General features: G+C 40.0%; 1 protein-coding gene across 2 annotated transcripts in view; it reads left to right on the forward strand.

Moving 5' to 3' along the window:
- Positions 1-2,869: 2,869 nt before the first annotated feature.
- The window catches only part of lcmt2 (leucine carboxyl methyltransferase 2), a 39,167-nt gene continuing 21,582 nt past the window's right edge, over positions 2,870-20,454 (forward strand). Inside the window, exons 1-5 of one of the 2 annotated variants that reach the window (XM_072261568.1) lie at positions 2,870-2,964; positions 14,600-14,724; positions 17,722-17,803; positions 19,415-19,604; positions 20,040-20,196. In XM_072261568.1, the coding sequence (XP_072117669.1) occupies positions 2,872-2,964; positions 14,600-14,724; positions 17,722-17,803; positions 19,415-19,604; positions 20,040-20,196 (647 nt within the window). In that variant the 5' untranslated portion in view covers positions 2,870-2,871. The remainder of the gene's footprint in view (positions 2,965-14,599; positions 14,725-17,721; positions 17,804-19,414; positions 19,605-20,039; positions 20,197-20,454) is intronic. The other variant, XM_072261569.1, reaches the window with a different exon arrangement.

Consider the following 20,454-nt stretch of genomic DNA (forward strand, 5'->3'; position numbering starts at 1 on the left):
ACGGTGTGATGTTTGCTTCTAGAATTTGCTGGTATTTAATTGAATTCATTCTTCCCTTTACCAGTAAATGTTCCCTGTGCCACTGGTTGCAACACAAGCCCAAAGCACGATCGATCCACCCCTGTGCTTATACAGTTGCAGAGGGGTTCTTTTCATGAAATTCTGCACCCTTTTTCCTCCAAACATACCTTTGCACATTGTGGCCAAAAAGTTCCATTCAAAAGGTTCAAAGGAACAGCTAAACAAGTCCTGTGGACTGATGAAGTTAAAATAGAACTTTTTGGCCGCAAAAACAGGAGGCCACACTGGGAGAACCAGATACAGTAATGACCCCAACAGACTCAGAGATGAAGTGTCGCCTCACCTGGAAGGACTGTTTGGGGCCCAGAATGGTAGTGAGGGAGGAGGTGCAGGGGCAGGTGTAGCACTTGTTCCGTTTGCAAGGATAAGTACCAGGAGGGAGATAAGTGGGAAGGGATGAATAGACAAGGGATTCGTGTAAGGAATGATGCCTGCAGAATGTAGAAAGTGGCGGAGGAGGGATTCTCCTAACTTCCGCCATCTCCAACAGGATCCAATCACCAAGCACATTTTTCCCTCCCCCCTCCACTTTCTGCTTGGTGAGACCTGACCCAGTGGCCACCCATTTTAATTCCACTTCCCATTCCCATTCTGACATGTCCATCCATGGCCTCCTCTACTGTAGCAATGAAGCCACACTCAGGTTGGAAGAGCAACACCTTATGTTCCATCTGGGTAGCCTCCAACCTGATGGAATAAACATTGATTTCCTGAACTTCCGGTAATGCCCCCTCTCTCCTTCACCACATCACTCTCTCACCTTCTCTCCTTACCTGCCCATTACTATCTTTTGGTGCTCCTCCCCCTTTTCTCTCTTTCATGGCCTTCTGTCCTCTCCTATGAAGATTCCCCCTTCTCCAACTCTATATCTCTGTCACCAATCAACTTCTCAGTTCTTTACGTCACCCTCCCCCCTCCCGTTTTCACCTGTCACCTTGTGTTTCTTCCTCCCTCCTCCCACCTTCTGATTCTGACTTCTCATCTTGTTTTCTCCAGTCCTGATGAAGGGTCTCAGCCTGAAGCATCGACTAAACTCTTTTCCATAGATGCTGCCTGGCCTACTGAGTTTCTCCAGCATTTTGTGTGTGGTTTGGATTTCCAGCATCTGCAGAATTTCTCTTGTTTGAAAAAGAGCTGGTCATTGACTTTAGGAAGAGGGTCAGTGCAGCGTTCTGGCAGGTTGAGAGTTTCAAGTTCAAGATTATTATCAAAGTACATACACACCACCATATACAACCCTGAGATCTGTTTTCTTGCAGGCAAACTCAATAAATCCAAGAACTACAAGAGAATCAATGAAAGACTACACCAACATGGCAGACAAAAAAAAACAATGTGCAAAAGACAATAAGCTGTGCAAATACAAAAGAAAATACAATAATCATAAATAAATAAGCAATAAATTTTGGGAACATGAGATGAAGAGTCTTTGAAAGTGCATTAAAAATTGTGGGAACAGTTCAGTGAGGGGGCAGGTGAAGCTGAGTGAAGTTATCCCCACTGGTTCAAGAGTCTGATGGTTGAAGGATAATAACAGTTCCTGAATCTGGTGGTGTGAGTCTTCAGGCTCCTCCTGTACCTTCTTTCTGATGGCAGCAACAGGAAGAGAGCATGAACTGCATGGTGGGGGTCCCTGATGATGGATGTTGCTTTCCCACGACAGTGCCCCATGAAGATGGACTGTATCCACTACTTTTTTATAGGATTTTCCATTCAAGGGCATTGATATTTCCGTAACAGGGTGTAATACAACCAGTCAGTATACTCTCTACCACACATCTATAGAAGTTTGTCAAAGTATTAGATATCATGCTGAACCTTCACGAACTCCTAAGGAAGTTGAGATACTGCCACGCTTTCTTCATAATAGCACTTACGTTTTGGGCCAAGGACATGTCCTCTAAAATGATAACACTGAAGAATTTAAAGTTGCTAAACCCACTCCACCTCTGATCTGACCAAGGAGCTGAACTGATTAAGAGGTTGTTGTTACGGCACCACTCAGTCAGATTTTCAATCTCCCTTCAATATGATGTATCATCAGCACCTTTGATTGAGCCTAAGATAGTGGTGTCATCAGCAAACTTGAATTTGGCATTGAAGCTGTGCTAAGCAACACAGTCATAAAGTGTAAAGTGCTGATAGAGATCGTGGAGGAGATGTTGTTGCCAATCTGAACTAACTGGGGTCTACAATTGAGGAAATCGAGGATCCATTGTACAAGGAGATATTGAGGCCAAGTTCTTGAAGCTTACTGGTAATTTTTGAGGGGATGATGGTAACGAATGCTGAGCTGTATTTGACCTGCTTAATATTCCCCGTATTTATTGATTTTATTCTAGTTTTTCACCATTTGCAGTTTTAAAAAAAATTTTCAATCTACCTGACAGTCAATGGTTATGGAGAATAGGTAGCAAAATTGGACCAAATTCAAATCAGCCATTATCTTACTGAAAGGCAAGAGACTGCATGAACAACTCCCACTTATGATATCCTTTTCCGTTAAAAAACATCTTTAGTTAAAAGAATCGTAGTTCTGTTATTGGTACTGTTATCTATTTCGAAAGACTTGCAAGTGACTAGGTAAAATAAACTCGAATACCTTTCTGTAATGGTACTGCTACCGAAACAGATTGCGCTGCTGAGCAAACCAAAGCAAATACATCAAAGGCATTGAGCCGGTTTCCTTTTTAATGCGCAGGCGTATTTCTCGTAGACGGTGCGCATGTGCAAATCTTGGCCGGCCTCCCTGGCTGTGGGCATGCGTCGAGTCCGTCGCCTGTTGCAGCAATGAGCTTGCAGGATGGGAGTGAGGAAGGCCACTCAGTCAGCGCCATAAATAGGAGATGCAGGAATAAGAAGCAGGCCGGGAAGGATGCAGCTGTGAGTGATGGTCGCTCTGTGATAAAGGGCGGGATTGCAAGTCCTTTGGGCAGATTTCACTTCAGTCCATGTGTTTAAGTGGGCCAGCTCCAGGCTGTTGGGTGCTCCGTAGAGGGAACATAAGTGGAGGTGCTGCTCAGTCGATGGGATGAGTTCAGGCTTTAGGGAGTCAGAGGGTGAGGGCAAGGCAATGCACAGAGACTGGCTGAAGATTCTTTCCGCTGATGATGGAGTAGAGTGTATAGACCGCAGTGCAGGCCTTCTCGGTCTTCTGAGCTCCAGTGAATGTAAATCTACTTAACGTTAACGTCTCTGCATATGGCAGTCACACCATCCCCGGAATCAATTTCTAGACTATGCTATTCTAGGAATATGGGAATATTGAAGCAACATTGATGCAGTGGTAGATGATCGGCCATGATCTTGATGAACAATGGAGCAGGTTTGAGAGGCCATGGGACATTCTCATTTCTTTTGCAAGTGGGCATCGCTGTTTAGCATCTCATCTGAAAGATGCATCTGAGCGCTGCAGCGCTCTCAGTACTGCCCTACATCGTTCACTTAGTTTATGTGCTCCTTTCTCTGCTGAGAAACTCGTGATTTGAGTTGCAGTGATGATGAAGGCTGTGGATTTTAGCAGGGAGATCTGGAATCTGACTGGCAGGTCAAGTGTAGATATGAAGTAATTAGGGATGTGTTTTGATTGATAAGATGGGGAAATACTGTATTTGGTTAATGACATAAAAGATCTATGTAATAATTCAGTTTTGGATTAGAAAATCTGTTAAGGTTACACATAATCTGCTGAAGAAAGTGCAGAAGAGGTTCACCAAGATCTGGGCCAGATTTGAGAGTATTAGCTATAAAGTAAAGTTGGGCAAACTTGGGATTGTTTTCTCTGGAGTGTATGAGGCTGAGTGGTGAATTGATAAAAGCATATAAAAATTATGAGAAGTGTAGATAGAATGGGTTGTTAGGTTCTCTTTCCTGGGGTGGAAATGTCAAGTATATTTGAAGTGATAGTTATATAATCATACAGCAGAGGACAGGCTCTTCAGTCCAACTGGTTCATGCTGAACTCGGTGTCCTGTCCAAGCTTGTCCCATCTGCCAGTGTTTGGCCCATAAACTAAACCTTTTCAATTCATGTACCTGTCCAGCTGTCGTTTAAATATAAATGCACCCCACAACCATCAGGCTACCGAACCAGTGTGGATAACTTCACTTAGCTCAATGCTGAACTGATTCTACAGGCTCCCTTTCAAGGACTCCACAACTATGGACTCAGTTTTATTTTTATTTGCATAATTTGTCTTTTGCACTGTCTTTGTAGTTTTTCGTCATTTCTATTGTATTTCTTTATTTTCCTGTAAGTGCCTGCAAGAAAATGAGTCTCAAGGTTGTATATGATGACACATACGTGGTTTGATAAGAAACTTACTTTCAATTTGACGTTGAAATGTTGTTATTGTACTTCCCTCAACCTCTTCCTCTGGTAGCTCATTCCACATAGATCACACCTGTTTGGTGTTATTTTTAAGTTGCCCCTTGAATTCTCTTCTCACCTTAAATCTCTGTATTCTAGTTCTTGGTTCTCTCACCATGATAAAGAAAGAGTGTACTTATCCTCCTCTCTAAGGAGAAAGTTGAAGGCAATGTGCTGCCAGGAAAGTGCTAGAAGCAGATATGATAGCCACATTTAAAAGACATTTAGAAACATTCACAGCCGGTGAATGGCACAGTGGTTATTACATGTAGGCAGATGGAATTGTTGAAATTGGCATGGTCACCATAGATATTTTCAGACAAAGTGTCTCTGCCTGTGCGGTGCTGTTCTATTAAGGTGGATAGAATTTGTGATTGCAGTATGTAATTCTTGGCAGAACTAAAAGAACACTTGTTCGTCTTGTTCTGTTGAAGAAAATAGGGGTTTCTTCAGACTGATGGAATCAGATTAGCATACAGCAAGAAATGGGCACACAACTACACTAATCCTCATTTACCTGCACTTTTTCTGTAGTCAGATTTGTTTTGGTGATTCAAGTGCTTGTATAAATACTTGAATATTGTGAGAATCTCAACTTTTCATCAGAGTGTGTATTCTCAACCCCAACAACCTTGCTTTCTTTTGTATCACCTCTAATTCTGTTGCCCCTTACTGCAATCATATGCTCCCAGTTATGGACATCTCTGAATTTCTCAGTCTAGTCTGCCTCTGCCCATCTTGATTTAATACACCTCTATCAGCACTCCTTTCGGCTTTGTGAGGTGGTTAAAAGGAAACCAGGTGCAGATAGCCATAAACTTTTCCCATGTCAGCTGTCTAAAAGTGGATTTACAGTGAAGAGTGAGAGGTTTAACAACGACCTGAGGAAGAACTGTTTCACAGGGGTAGTGGTTGAAATCTGGAATGCTCTGCCTGATTGGCTGGTGAAGGCGGATATTTCACAGTATTTAAGTATTTAGATAAACATTTAGTTCACCAGCACGTAGACTGAAGTGCTGGTAAATGGGACTAGTATACATTGGTACTTGAGTGGATGTGGTGGGCTGAAAGCCCTACTTCTGTGGTTCCATGAATCGTGCTTGTGATATCAGAAAGATAAAATCCAGAATGTTGTAATGAGGCAACTTAAATTGCATAAAACCGCCACGATTTGGATCTAGCACTGCCCATTTATATGCATGTGACCAATTAACATGTACAACTGTGGAACGTGGAAGGAAAATGGATCACCCGGAGAAAACCCACACTGTAACAGGGAAAATGTACAAACTCCTTGCAGTGGTGGAATTAAACCCCAGACACTGATGGTGTAATGGTGGTACATTAATCGCTATGATGCTGTGACACCCCAAGACAATAGCCAATCATTTGGAGTTAGTCAGGGGGCATAACTGAATCTTTCGGTCTTTCTGTCTGTGGATAGCTGATGATTCAGGCAGTGCCAAGATGAGTCAGTGCAAAGGGACTGCTAAATACTAGGTCAGTGAAATGCCAAGGAACAAGGTCTCTTGATACTGAGTATCTTGGTTAGTTAGGAGAACACAAAGGAGCTTCTGTGGACAAGGATGAGATTCCTGGATGGTATGTTGCCTCCTGCGTGTCAGGGTGAGCGACACCTCAAGATCAGCGTTCTTAGGTGGGAGGGTGACCAGCTAGAAGTCATGGTCTATGTAGGTACCAATGACATGGGTAGGAAGAGGGATGAGGTTCTGCAAAGTGAGTTCAGGGAGTCAGGTGCTAAGTTAAAGGATAGGACCTCCAGGGTTGAGGTCTCAGGATCGCTACCCATGCAAGTGCTAGTGAGGCCAGAAATAGGGAAGATCATACAGTTTATCAGGTGGCTAACAAGTTGGTGTAAAAGGGAGAGAGTAAGATTTCTGGATCATTTGGCACTGTTCCAGGGAAGGTGGGACCTGTGCAGAAGAGAAGGTTTGCATCTAAACTGGAGGGGATCTAATATACCAGAGGAAGGCTTGTTAGTTTACATGGGGGGTGGTTTAAACCAGAGTTGCAGGGGGATGGGGGCCAGAGTGCCAGAACAAATAGTGGAGTTGTTGTAGAGATGTCGTTTAGACTTTAGACAGAGTCAGGAAAAAGATTGAGCATGGTGTGATTAGTGTCCTGAGCTGCATATATTTCAATGCAAGAAGTATTGTAGGAAAGGCAGATGAGCTCAGGGCATGGATCAACACATGGAATTGTGATATTGTAGCCATTAGTGAGACCTGGTTGCAGAGGGACAAGACTGGCAGCTCAATACTACGGGGTTCCGTTGTTTTAGATGTGATAGAGTAGGAGGGATTAAGGTGGCAGGGGTGACGTTACTAATCAGAGAAAATGTCACAGCACTGCTTAGTCAGGACACGCTGGAGAACTCGTCTAGTGAGGCTTAGAAGTTGGAACTGATGAATAAGATAGGTATGACCACGTTAATGAGTCTGTATTATAGACCATCCAACAGTCCTTGGGATTTAGAGGAAAAAATTGTAGTGAGGTCTCAAGACTGTTGCAAGAAATGTAAGGTTGTGATAGTAGATGATTTTAACTTTCCATATATTGACTAGGACTCCTATACTGTAAAAGGACTGGATGGGATAGAGTTTGTCAGATGTGTTCTGGAAAGTACATAGAAGTCCCAAAGAGAGTGTGCAATATTTGATCTATTAGAGAACGAGATAGGGCAAGTGACAGAAGTTTGTGTAGGGGAACACTTTGCATCTAGGATCATTATGCCATTAGTTTCATAGAAAAGGATAGGTATGATCCTCAGGTTGAGGTTCTAAATTGGACAAAAGCCAATTTTGATGGCATCAGAAAGCATTTGGCAAGTGTGGATTGCAACAGGCTGTTTTTTGGCAAAGGTGTACTTGGTAAGTGAGAGGCCTTTAAAAGTGTATTTTTGAGAGTACAAAGCTTATATGTGCCTGTCAGAATAAAAGATAAAGATAACAAGTGTGGGAACCTTGGTTTTCGAGAGACATTGAGACCCTGGTTAAGGAAAAAAAAAGGGGGTGCATAGCAAATGTAGGCATGTAAGATCAAATGAAGTACTTGAGTATGAGAAATGCAAGAGAACACTAGAGAAAGAAATCAGGAGGGCTAAAAGAAGGCATGAAGTTGCTGTAGCAGATAAGGTGAAGCAGAATCCTAAGGGCTTCTACAGATAGGTTAAGAGCAGAAAGATTGCAGGAGACAAAATTGGTCCTTTGGAAGATCAGAATGGTAATCTATTTGTGCAGCCAGAAGAGATGGGGGAAATGGATTTTTTACATCTGTATTTACTTGGGTTGCCATGGTAGAGATACATCTCAACCAAAGGAAGTGTAAGGTGCTCCTTCCCTCCACTATCCTGCAGGTTACGCTTGGGCAAGGTGTGGCACCTGCTTCACCCCCTAATCAGGGTCACATGAAGCCATGGGACCAGGCAGTGGATATCACAAGTTCTGGTTATGCGACGACTGATGCCAAGCAGACAATCCTTGAAGAGTATTGATAATAGCTGGGGTCATCTGTCTCGTAAAGGCAGTGCCCAGAAGGCAATGGTAAACCACTGCTGTGAAAAAAATTGCCAAGAGCAATCATAGTCACGGATACCATGATATCCTACGTCATATGGCACAGCACATAATGATGCTGATGGTTACTCAAGAGGCGGACACAGAGTCTATAGAAGTGACGGAAAACAGCAAGGTCATGTACCCTATAAACATTACAGAGGAGGAGGTGTTTAATGTCTTGAGGCAAATTAAGGTGGACATATCACCAGGGTCTGACAAGGTATTCCCTTGGACCCTGTGGGAGGTAAGTGTAGAAATTGCAGGGGCCTTAGCAAAGATAGTTAAATCATCCTTAATGATAGTTGGGGTACCAGAGGATCGGAGAATAGCTAACGTTGTACTGCTGTTTAAGAGAGACTCCAAAGATAAACCAGGAAGTTGTAGACCAGTGAACCTGACATCAGTAGTGGGAAAATTACTGGAAAGTGTTCTAACAGACTGGATCTCTGAGTATTTGGATAGACATAGACTGATTACGAACATTCAGCATAGCTTTGTGCGTGGTAGTTCATGTCTAACCAACCTTAAAGAGTTGTTTGAAGAAGTTACCAGGAAAGTTAGTGAAGTCAAGGCAGTGGATATTGTGTACATGGACTTAGCAAGGCATTTGACAAGGTCCCGCATGGGAAGTTGGTCATGAAAGTTCAATCGCTTAGCATTCAAGATGCAGGAGTAAATTGGATGAGATATTAGCTTTGTGGGAGAAGCCAGAGAGTGGTAGTAGATGATTGCCTCTGACTGGAGGCCTGTGACTAGTGGAGTGCTGCAAGGATCGGCGCTGTGTCCCTTGTTCTTTGTCATCTATATCAGCAATCTGGATGATAATGTGATTAACTGGATCTGCAAATTTGCTGATGACACCAAGATTGGGGTCTAGTGGACAGCAAAGAAGATTGTCAAAACTTGTAGCGGAATCTGGACCAGTTGAAAAATGGCAGATGGAATTTAATGTAGACAAGTGTGAGGTGTTGCACTTGAGGACCCACTAGGGTAGGGCAGTGAGGAGTGCGGTAAAACAAAAGGACCATAATTCATTGAAGGTGGTGTCACAGGTAGATAGGGTTGTGAAGAAAGCTTTTGGCACATTGGCCTTCAAAAATCAAAGCATTGAGAACAGGAGTTGGGATGTTATGTTCAAATTGTGTAAGACATTGGTGAGGTCTAATTTGGAAGATTGTGTACAGTTTTGCTTACCTACCTACAGGAAAGATGTAAATAAGATTGAAATAGTACAGAGTACATTCACAAGCCTGTTGCCTGGACTGGAGGACCTGAGTTATAAGGAAAGATTGAATAGATTAGAAATTTATTCCTTAGAACATAGAAGATTGAGGGGAGATTTGATAAGAGGGTACACAAAATTATGAAGGGTGTAGATAGAGTAAATGCAACTGGGCTTTTATTGCTCAGGTTGGATGAGACTGCAACTAGAGGTTATGGGTTAAGGGTAAAAAGTGAAATGTATAAGGAGAACAAAGGGTGGTGAGAGTGTGAAATAGGCTGTCAGTGCAAGCGGTGGATGCGGGTTTGATTTCAACGTTTAAGAGAAGTTTGGATAGGTACATGAATTGGAGGGGGTATAGAGAGCTGTGGTCCGGGTATAGATTGGTAGGACTAGGCAGTTAAATGGTTTGGCACAGACAAATGCTCAGAAGATCCTGTTTCTGTGCTGAGTTTTCTATGACTCTGAGCCAGTCTGAAAGTGGGATGAAGGATCATCTATTTAGATTGGGGATCTGGGTAGAGAAGCCACACGTTAACACAGCTAGACAGATATAATATATCATTGTCATATGAATAATGTTCCCATCTTTTTCACTGCCTCATTGCATTCTGAGTTGGTTGAACCTCAGCACTTTAACCTGTTACTGAACCGTATTCAGTAGTTAATCAAAATCTTGCTCCCAAGATCCATCATATCTGCAGAACAAGTAAAGAAGGAAAATACTTTACAGAATATGATCTGTGATTGAATGTCCATGGATTCATTGGAAACAATTTGATATAATGTACTCCAGAGGGCAGGATTAAACCTGGGTTATTGGATCTATGAGCCTGAAGTTCTATTTAGCTGCACCACTGTGCTATCCTACTTAATTTAATTCAGGAATACGCAGAATGCCACCTTTCATTTGATTTGAATATAATGCATTGCAAAAATCATTTTATAAGAAAATTACCTTTATGCGTCTGTAAATGTAGCTGTTAACAGAATAAGCAGGCAGATTAATGAGATAGGGGAAAATGTGCACTGAAGATTATTTTAAAGAGGTTGAAAGGTGATGGATCAAAACAGTAAAAGTTCTAAGGATTGTAAAACTAGCAGTGAAAAAAACTGCAGATGCTGTAAATCTGAAGTATTCTCACAAAGGACCTTCTTCCTAAAACATTAAGTCCCTTCCTCTTTTCAAGTGCTGCCTTTCCAGAATTTTCTGCGATTTATCTATCACAGTTTCAAAAATGGGGTAATGTATGATTAAAGAGGTTAATTTTGCACTGTACAATGATACTTTGCAAATGAGTCCCTGTGAATGGATGTATGACATGTCATAATTCCAGATAAAATCTTTGAATTAGCACAAGTCTGCAATAAAGACAGATCGCACATACTGTCATTATCAGCACAATGAGTAGTCAAATGGAGTCATAGAATGATTATAACATTCAAGGAGGTCATTTATGGTTATTAATAAACATTTAAAAAAAGCAACTGTTCTGATATGGATTCCTGCAGAGGGCCACAATATTCTTTACTCCAGCTCATATAACTACCATTCACCATGACCCTCTATTGTCCGTAACACAACCAACTTCATTTCCAAGCTATTAATATCCTTTCTGAGTTTTGAACTTCAGCTTTACTGATAAACCTGTTACGTAGTACCTTACTGAAAGTCCTTTGGATGACTACGTACATCATCAGATGCATTACCTTCATCAACTGTGTTACTTTATGAAGGAATACTATCATATTGATTTGGAAGATTGACAGAAATTGTCAGAAATAAAAAAATTGTTTTGCATTACAGCTATATATAATTTGGAAATGGTGAGCAGTTTGGGATATCTATTGAATGTTTAATATCAAAAATTGTTGGAATGATTCAGCATATCTGTTGGCTTCCAGAAGCACCTTATTTTTTCAACTATTAATAGGCCGGTGTGTTGCATTATGTTGCTTAAAGCTAGTTTTTTTTCAATCCATTTAAGATAATCATTTTTGTTAGGATTGGCATATACAAGTAAACCTGAGGTAAATGATCATTCAAAATCTAAGTAGGCACGAGGGGCTCAATGGTCAATTCTTGCTCCTAATGGTTGTGTTCTTATGTTTGGTTATCATGGAAATTCTGTTTTATTCAGTGCTATATGACTCAGTGTGAAATACTACATGCTGCAATAAATTATGCTGGAACACATGCACCACCTAGTAATCTGATGGAGTTCTTGCAGTAACTTGTACTTGCAATAATAATATAGCAAGATTGGTGAAGTTGCTTACAAATTATAGATTAAAGAAAGGATTGTGTGAGGCCCAGCAGGTCTTTATGGATTGTGACAGTTTCTCTATATGTAGCATAGTAATCACTCATTGGTGCTGACAGTCGTTCATTTTGATAACATATTTGGCTTATTTATTTGTTATTTATTAAAATGTAATGGATCTTTGTATTTATTTCATATGTCATCCTTGTTGATCATATGCTGCTATGCGTACAATGGGATGTGTATTACATATTCTGTACTCCCACATTTTTACAGTTGATTAATTCATAAAATTATGCAGTACAGAGAGGCAGTTCAGTTTATTGTACAAAGTTGGTTATTTGGAAGTGCTGTCCAATAAATCCCACTCCATTGCCTTTTATTCACCCTTATATTTATTTCTGTTTACCCTTCAGCTATTTCTTCAACTCCCTTATCAATGTTGCTGCTGCTTAGCTGTGCTTCCACTACTCTTTCAGATTTTGATTTCAAGGCTGATACACATGACTGAAAAAGTTCCTCATGTCTCTGGTTGTACTGCTAATCACTTTTAATCTCTGACTGGCTACTTACTTTTACAATCCAAGAGATAGTTTCAATTATATCCTCTGTTAAAACGTTCTTGATTTTAAGTAACTCTAAACATTTCTCTTCTTGCCTGCTGTGAAGGTGACAACTCCATTTTCTATGATCACTCTACATAGCTGAAGTCCCTCAACCTTCTTATGGACCATTGTTACTGCACTGTATCTTTATCACTTCATAATTTGTAATTCCCTCAGTTTGAACATGTTGTTCCTGCTGAGGCCTAACAATATTTTACAAAGATTGAAATCAATTGTCTTTTTTTTGAACACTTTTCCTCCTTTAATAAAGCTAAAATTATACTTTTGATCAATCGTGCCAGCCGTTAACTTCAAAGCTTTAGATGCTTGCCTGTTTCTCAGTTCCTTTAGAATGTCCAGTTTAGTTCATTTATCAATTTTAAAAAACAGGTGTGGCAAGCACACAAAGGAGAGAAAATATTAATATTTCAGCTAAGTAAGTAATCCTCCATCAGAATTAGCCAAGATCCTCTGACTCAAAGCTTTAACTAGGATTTTCTGCCTACAGTATGCTGTCTAACTTGCTTATTGTTTCGCTTTTCTCTTTTGTTTTAGTTTACGTTGGATGGCATCACACTTTTCTGTGCTAAATTTTACTTACCATCTTTCTGCCCATCTCTAATGTTGACATCTCCCTAAAAATGTACAGTTTTTCTGAATGTCTTGTAGGTAATATAAGAATTGGAAATATAACAAAATGAAATTGTGTCCCATTTGCACAACTTCAAATCATGTTGAGAACAGCAGTGGCTCTAATAGGAACCTGTGGGAAACACCACTGCACATTCCCTCCAGACTAAGAAATGATTGTTTACTAATACCCCGCCTTCTGTTCCTTGTCCTTGTTATAATCTTGCAATAAAATTTACGGAAATCAATCAGACATAGAGAGTCAAAAGCCAAATAGCACAGTGACAGGCCTTTAGTCCATCAAAGCTCTGCCAACTATCAAGTACTCATTTATACTAATCCAACAATAATCTCATTACAATAAAATATGATAATTCACTCTCTGATTTTAGGAAATCTTGGCAGTTCATCATCTAGTTTACAGGCTACTGATGCTCACAGTCCCTTTTAATTCACCAGGGCCCTGGTTGTCACAGGCTCTTCAAACTTACTGGGGATTTTATCATATGGCTCTGTAACATCTAAAAGAAGAGAGTATTAAAAGTGTGTTGGAATACCATTCAGTTGCCTGGACAGCCTGCTAGTTCAGCACCACCACAGTGTCCCAGGTTAATCATGTTTTATGATAATTCTGCCCACATGCCCATGTGGGTAAATGACTATAAAGCACCATTAACCTAGGAATTCTCGACCACTGCAACCCCCCACCCACCCCGCTTCTGCCAATACACGTATGGAATGTAGAGAGAGGAGACAGAAGCACCGAGGAGAATGTACAAGCTCCACAGAGATGACACCAGTGATCAGGATTGAATCTGGATTACGGGAACTTTGAGACAATTCTAAAAGTAAAATCATAATTACTCTAAAGATGCCATTTGTATTGGGAAGACAAGCAGGTGCTGTATGGAAATGCTTCGTGTAAGAAAACTAGGTATTCAGTGTTCATAAAGTGATTGAATTCTCAGCCTAATAATCACAAGCTGGTCTAACAATCCAGAGACCTCAGTCAAATCCCATCACCATCACTGTGGTATTTCAGTTAATAATCAACAATGCCCACAACACAATCAGATTATTGTAAAAACCCACTAATGTCCATTAGGGTTTGAAAGGGTGGGGTGTATTCTGCTGTCCTTTCCTTACCTGGTTTGTATTTGACTTCATATCCACCAGCATGATTGACTCTTAAAGCGTCTCTGAAATTGCTTATTAAACCACCACGAGAGAATGCTGGTCAATAAATACTGGCCTTGCCCAGATCCTGAAGAATAATTTTTTTTAAAAAACTATCTTTGAAAATCTACTGCAGAAATATGCTGATGATAAAAGGGTTGACAGAAATGCAGCAATCTTACTTGCAGTTAATGCAGGCTCTTAGATTGGATATTTTTAACATTAAACTTTAATGCAAAATAGAGGCTGCCAAAAAGAAATTAGAGCAATATGCAAATAGTGAGCTGTTATTACAATGTGTTTTTTAGGCAAACTGCACTGTATCAAAAAGATTTTACTTTGTTGTTCTCTACTCTGCACTCTGAACCTGCGGCCTAATTTCAATGCAATCTAAGTGGGGTTTTTTTGGGTTCTTTTGACTGCATCTCAAGATCCATACATCAGTTACATTCTGCTGCAAGCCTTGGTTTTGCAGCTGCCTGTAAAATTTCAACAAGCCATACTATTCAAACCTAATAAAAATACATTGCAAAAGACAGACAGACACACACGCACGCACGCATATTCAAAATTGACTTTCAGTTACGTGGGCAGATGTTCCTTTATGTGTATGTCTGTTTGCTTTCAGCATTGTGAAGTTGCCCATTTTCAGTATCACTGTTGATCTTCCTGCAGGTCCAGGGTACAAATGACAGCAGTATTGTCAGCAAGTATTCAATGGTCAATTTGGGCTACTTCACTGATGGATTCCTGAAAGAATTTGTTCATAAGACCAATAGAAGAGCTCCACTCATAAATCGGTACGGTACTGTATTAAATGTTTTTAGTTATATTGCAAAATTATTTTGGCACCCTGAACCTTGCATATTGAGGGTGGTGACTTTGGTATAATTATATTTGAGAGTTGTTTTGCTAACAAGATGGTGCTTTTTAATGATTTCCTCAACCCTCTGAAAGAATTGACTGGGCGCGTTCTTTTGTGGATCTTACCCGACAGCAGCAGCCATTGCAGAGGTGTGAGTTAGATCAGGTTAGTTTATTATGAGATGCACCAGGATGCAATGAAATCCCTAGCTTGCATGAAGCTCACAGAGTAAATGGTATACAGATAGTAAATACAACAATAAATATGAAGTGCAAAACTACAGAGTGGTGGAAAGATTGTTCTGCTGAACATTGTGGGCATGCTTCGTTACCGCCAAAGTGTGTGGCAATATTTGTGGGCTGCCCCCACCACATTCTCGTTGAGTTGATTGTTAATGCAAATGACAGATTTCGCTGTATGTTTTGATGTGCCTGTGATTAATAATAAATCTGAAGACTCTAGTGTAGGTCTGAAGTAGTACAGAAGATGCTGAAGTAATAACAAAATAGCCAAGAGAGGCAGAGTTAAGAGAATGAGAATGCAACCGTACCACTGGGAAGGGGGTGTGATTGAGCTGATTGGTTCAAATGTGTGATAGTAGAGGAGAGAAAAAGACTGCTCTAAGTCTAGCCATACAGTGAGAGCATTAGCAGGCTTTTCACAATGTTCCGTACTGACTGCAGATAATCCCAGCAGAGAGAAGTGGAGTGGAAACTCAAGATGATTCAGCACATCCTTGCCAAAAGTGCTGAAGCCAGAGTAGAATTTAATGTACAAATTCAGATGATATTAGTTAATTCAGCACAGTCTATGATGGTATAGCTTAGCAAATGCTTTTTAGCATGTCTAGTGAATGAAAAAGTTCAAGATTGTTTAATGCCATTTCCTGTACACAAGTGCAAAGAAGAACAAAATAATTGTTACTCCAGATCAAAAGTACCACAAAAAACACAGAAGGTAAAGAACACAATAACAATAATAATAAAAAAATATAAATACAGAAGATGGCTTATATACACAGATTGATTGTGTGTCTATAAAGTGATGGTAGGCACAGGAGTGTCTATACACAAAGAGACTGATAGAAAATAATGAAGTGGTGGAGATTGGGAACTTGGAGAGTTGGGTTAGTGAGTGGAGATGTTGATCAACTTTACTGCTTGTGGAAAGTAACTGTTTTTGAGTCTGGTGGTCCTAGTGTGGATGCTACGTAGCCTCCGTCCTGATGGGAGTGTGATAAGCAGTCCATGAGCAACGTAGATGGGATCCTTCGTGATGTTGCTGGCCCTTTCCCTGCACCATTTGTGTATACATGTCTTTGCTGGTGGGTAGGTTGGTGCCGGTGATGCGTTGGGCAGGTTTGACAGCCCGTTATAGAGCCTTCCTGTCCGTCGTAGTGCAGCTTGTTAGAATGCTCTCTATGGCTCATTTGTAGAATGACATAAGTATGGATGTGCATAGTCCAGCTCTCTTCAGCCACCTCAGAAAGGTTTCCTGACTGTGTAGAATGTGTTCTGGAACCACAGGAGGTTGTGTGAGATGTGGCTCCCAGAAGTTTGAAATTGCTTGTAGTTACCACAGCTGTATCACCAATATAAAGGGAGGAGTGAGTGGTGCAAGTTTTCATGAAGTCAGTAACCATCTCCTTTGTTTTGTTGACATTCAGGAAGAGGTTATTTACCTGGCACCAAGCCTCAAGCTCCTCCACCTCCTCTCCACTACTCTCATTGTTATGGGGATGAGCCCCACCACTGTTGTGTCATTGGCAAACTTGACAATGTGATTATTTGGGTGTAGTCTATGTCCTTTTAAAGTCAGAGTAAATCTGTTCTTTGTAGAAACCAATTTAAAGAACTATGGACATTAATAAAATCTAACAATATAAATAAAATTAATAATATAAAATTAGGATCCATTGTTAAGCTTTCCTTGTTTGATTTCTGGCCATATATTTTTAGTAATGCTGAGGACAGGCAGTTTTAGAAGGAAGGTAGTATCAATCAGTTTAGAAGTCGATAAAAGTTAGATGATGTTGCGATACAATGAGGATGCGTATAGCATTTGTGACAATATAAGAACTTAAGGCATCTGTTATGTATATTCTTATGAATGAAATACTTTAGAATACACCACAATATACAAAGCTAGTCTTAGTGGATTTTGTTTCTCTCTCATGACAGTCAAAAAATTCTGCCCAATATTGTCTTTTGATATGATTAGAAATGTGCTAAGATATTCATGGATAATTAGAAGAAAATAAATTAAATTTGTAGAAATGTAACAATGGGTCTTGTCACAACTGTTGGTCATTATGGAAACCTTGAGCTACTTTTAACCTGGTGCTTATTCAGATGAAATTCTCACTGATAGATGTCAGTCTTCTCCGTGCACTTCTACAGATAAATCTAGCTGAGCTTGTATCCTGCTAGCCACCTTGTTGGACCACAAAGAACAGTCTTTGACATTGTGGCAGTGCATGAAAGCCAGTTACAGAATCTAGATCAAATATACAGCAGCAAAAAAAAAAAAGGCTTCAGATGGGTAGTAATTTTTATGTGTTTTTTAGAACACTGCTAAGGCTGTTAATAACCAAGAAATCATGCAACATTTTGAGAGTTGTGAACCAAGCTGAGAAATGCTTTAAGCAATTAGGGTTGCTGGTTCTGTTTCAGGCTTAATGAATTCAGGCTTGAATGGAAGTTTGACGTTTTGCAAGAAATTTTCAAACTGACAAGTGGTAGAGAGAAAACCACCCTGGCTCCTGAAAATCACAAAGGATGCCACAAGAAGGAGTCCTTTCTGCTGGCAGAGTCCAAATCAGCTAAATCTAAAAGATTTAACAATAACAGCTTCGGGGAGATGTCTTATTAGAATACGTTGATTATTTTTCTTTGCATCACAATAAATGGAAATTCTTTCTTTCCCTTTAAAGTGGATACTATGTGAGGGCAAAGGCAGTGGATTATAGTGTGCGTTACTTCTTAAAACATACCGAAAATTACCCTTGTAGACAAGTGAGTACACTGTTTTATTCTATTTTTATTGTATTTTATCCATTATTAAAGCAATATTAACATTATTTAGTTTAGCAATACTAATGTATTGAATTGATGAGAGAAAAAGAAGATGAATCATGTGCAATGTACATTTCCTAATATCATTATGTGGCTCTTCTCAGTGAATTAGTTTCTTTCGTCCCTCTCTGTTTCTGTGAGGAAACAACTAGTTTTCTGTTTAGTAGTTCACTCAGGTAGACCATCCATTGTTGGATGTAAAGGAACCACAAACATAAATCAGCATTTTGTTACGGTAAATAGTACTCATCTCATAGAATTAAAAATATGGTAGCAATTCAGATGCTAAATTATCAAGCTTGTAATCCATACAACCAAGTTCAATTCCCATTGTGGTTGCTATGGGAATATAAACTTTAGTTAACAATCTGTACTTTAAAAAAATGTAAAAAAAACTGTTGCAAAAGTCCATCTGGTTGACTAATGTCCTTCAAGGGAAAAATCTGTCCTGTCTGTCCTGTATGTGACATTAGGCTCACAAACATGAATGTCACTTAAAGACCTCCAAAGTGGTCTTACTAACCACACAGTTCAATAGAAATTAGGAGACGTGTGGGACTGCTGATGCTGGAATCCAGAGCAATAAGCAATCTGCTGGAGGGAGTCAGTGGATTGTGCAATATCTGTGAGAGATAAGGAATTGTTGATGCTTTGGATCAGAAACCAGCATGAAGACTGAGTGTAGAGAGGGGAGATAGCCATTATAAGTAGGAGAGAGGGAATGGTGAGTTAAGTGCCGAGGGTGGACTGAGGAAGGGTGCAAGATGACAGGTAAGTAGCACCAAATAGGAGAGGAGAGAAGGAATGGGTGATTGCTGGACTGAGGAAGGGTGCAAAGTGACAGGTGGGTAGCACCAAGCAGGGGAGCAGAGAGGTATGATGGTAAGGGAGGAGGTAAAAGAACAAGTGTAAATTTCCCGTGATTACAAAGGAAAGTGTCTGAGGTCACGGAGCAGTGACTGCTTCAATTCTTCATCCATCTACCACTCTCCTAACTCCACCTCTCCTCCCATCACTGCTTGATAGAAACTGCTCAATATCTTACACCCCAGCTGAGTCCATCAATCTCCTGGGGCTGCTGTCTTATCACTTCCCCTTTCCTCTCCTCTCCTCTTTATACTGGCCATCTGCCCTTTCCTTTGTCCACTCTCAGTCTTGAAGTAGGCCTTTGGCCTAAATTGTTGACAGTTCTTTTTCTTTTACTGATGCTACTCAACTCACTGAGTTCTTCCAGTAGATTGTTTATTACAAAAAGAATGGGCCTTAAATGCTACCCCAAGCAATGATGTCCAGATCTTAAAAATTGATTAAGGTGCGACTAGTAACTTGCAGAGTATGAGTTTCAAGATACAGTATTCAAAATGTTCTGTAATGTGTTGTCCATACATATTTTCAGGTACAAGCATTTGGTGCAGATTATTCTTTCTAAAAGCATAAATGTAGCTAAACTGTGAGACTTTGTATACTTAGATCAGAATCATTGTCGTATGAACATTTGTGTTCTGACAGTGACTAAGGGTAGTATATTAGAGCTTGTTATGTGTTCTGCAGATCCTCTCACTTGGAGCTGGTTTTGATTCCTTGTACTTCCGGCTGAAGGCAAGTGGTGAGCTGAAAAATGTAATTATGTATGAGGTGGATTTTCCAGATGTCGTTCAACGCAAAGCCATTCTGATTAAAAACAAGCAGGAACTTGTGGAGCTCATAGGCTGCACTGATGAAATGGGACTTGCCCAAACGGGTATGATTGATTTCCAAGTACATGTTTCATTGAAGATGCTTGCTGACTTTGGCGCAGCTTTTGACAGTGATACAATAGGCAAGTTAAATAAGGCCCTCTTGCTGAACAGGTTTATTGTCAGCATAATACAATCACTGAGCTTTGTGTTTTTTAAAGGAAGAATTGCTTGCTGGGCTTTTTTCATGTTATGTTTATTGGCAAGAGTTGCAGAAAATGTTTAAATATAAAATTAACAAAATATGTCTGCACAATGAACATTCATTTTGTCTTTTATAGATAATGGATACTGATTTGTTCAGTGATGCAAAAAACTGAATCATAAAAATAGAACAATACACATTAAATTACAGTATATTACAAAAAATGCTTTCTTAATGCCTTTGTTTGAATGTCCAACTGTCTGATGCACATTATAATTGGATTTCTTTTTTGAAGTTGCAGGTCATCTGTACGGTATGGATTACAAGCTGCTAGGTATTGATCTTACTGAAATAACTAAGTTAGATAGCACACTGATGGAAATTGGCCTAAACCATGCTTGCCCAACCTTATTGCTGTCAGAAGTTGTGCTGACATATATGAAAAATGAAAGGTAACTACAATGGATTTGTAAGTTTATTTGAAGGACTTGTCAATGACCATGCAGCTATTTTTAGAACAAGTAAGCAGCGAAGGAGTTTCTCATTAGAAAACTGTGGCAGCTTCTATGCTACTGGACAGGTATTAAATTGAGAGAAAGTGGAAAAATATAGTCAAAGTGTTTAAACTTTGTAATTGGGTCAGTGGGAGATTTTCAAGCTTAAAATTCAATTGGTACCTGAGCTTGGTGCTCATTATTTGTTCAAGTTAA

Source organism: Mobula birostris, chromosome 6 (assembly GCF_030028105.1).
Source record: "Mobula birostris isolate sMobBir1 chromosome 6, sMobBir1.hap1, whole genome shotgun sequence".
NCBI lineage: Eukaryota > Metazoa > Chordata > Chondrichthyes > Myliobatiformes > Myliobatidae > Mobula > Mobula birostris.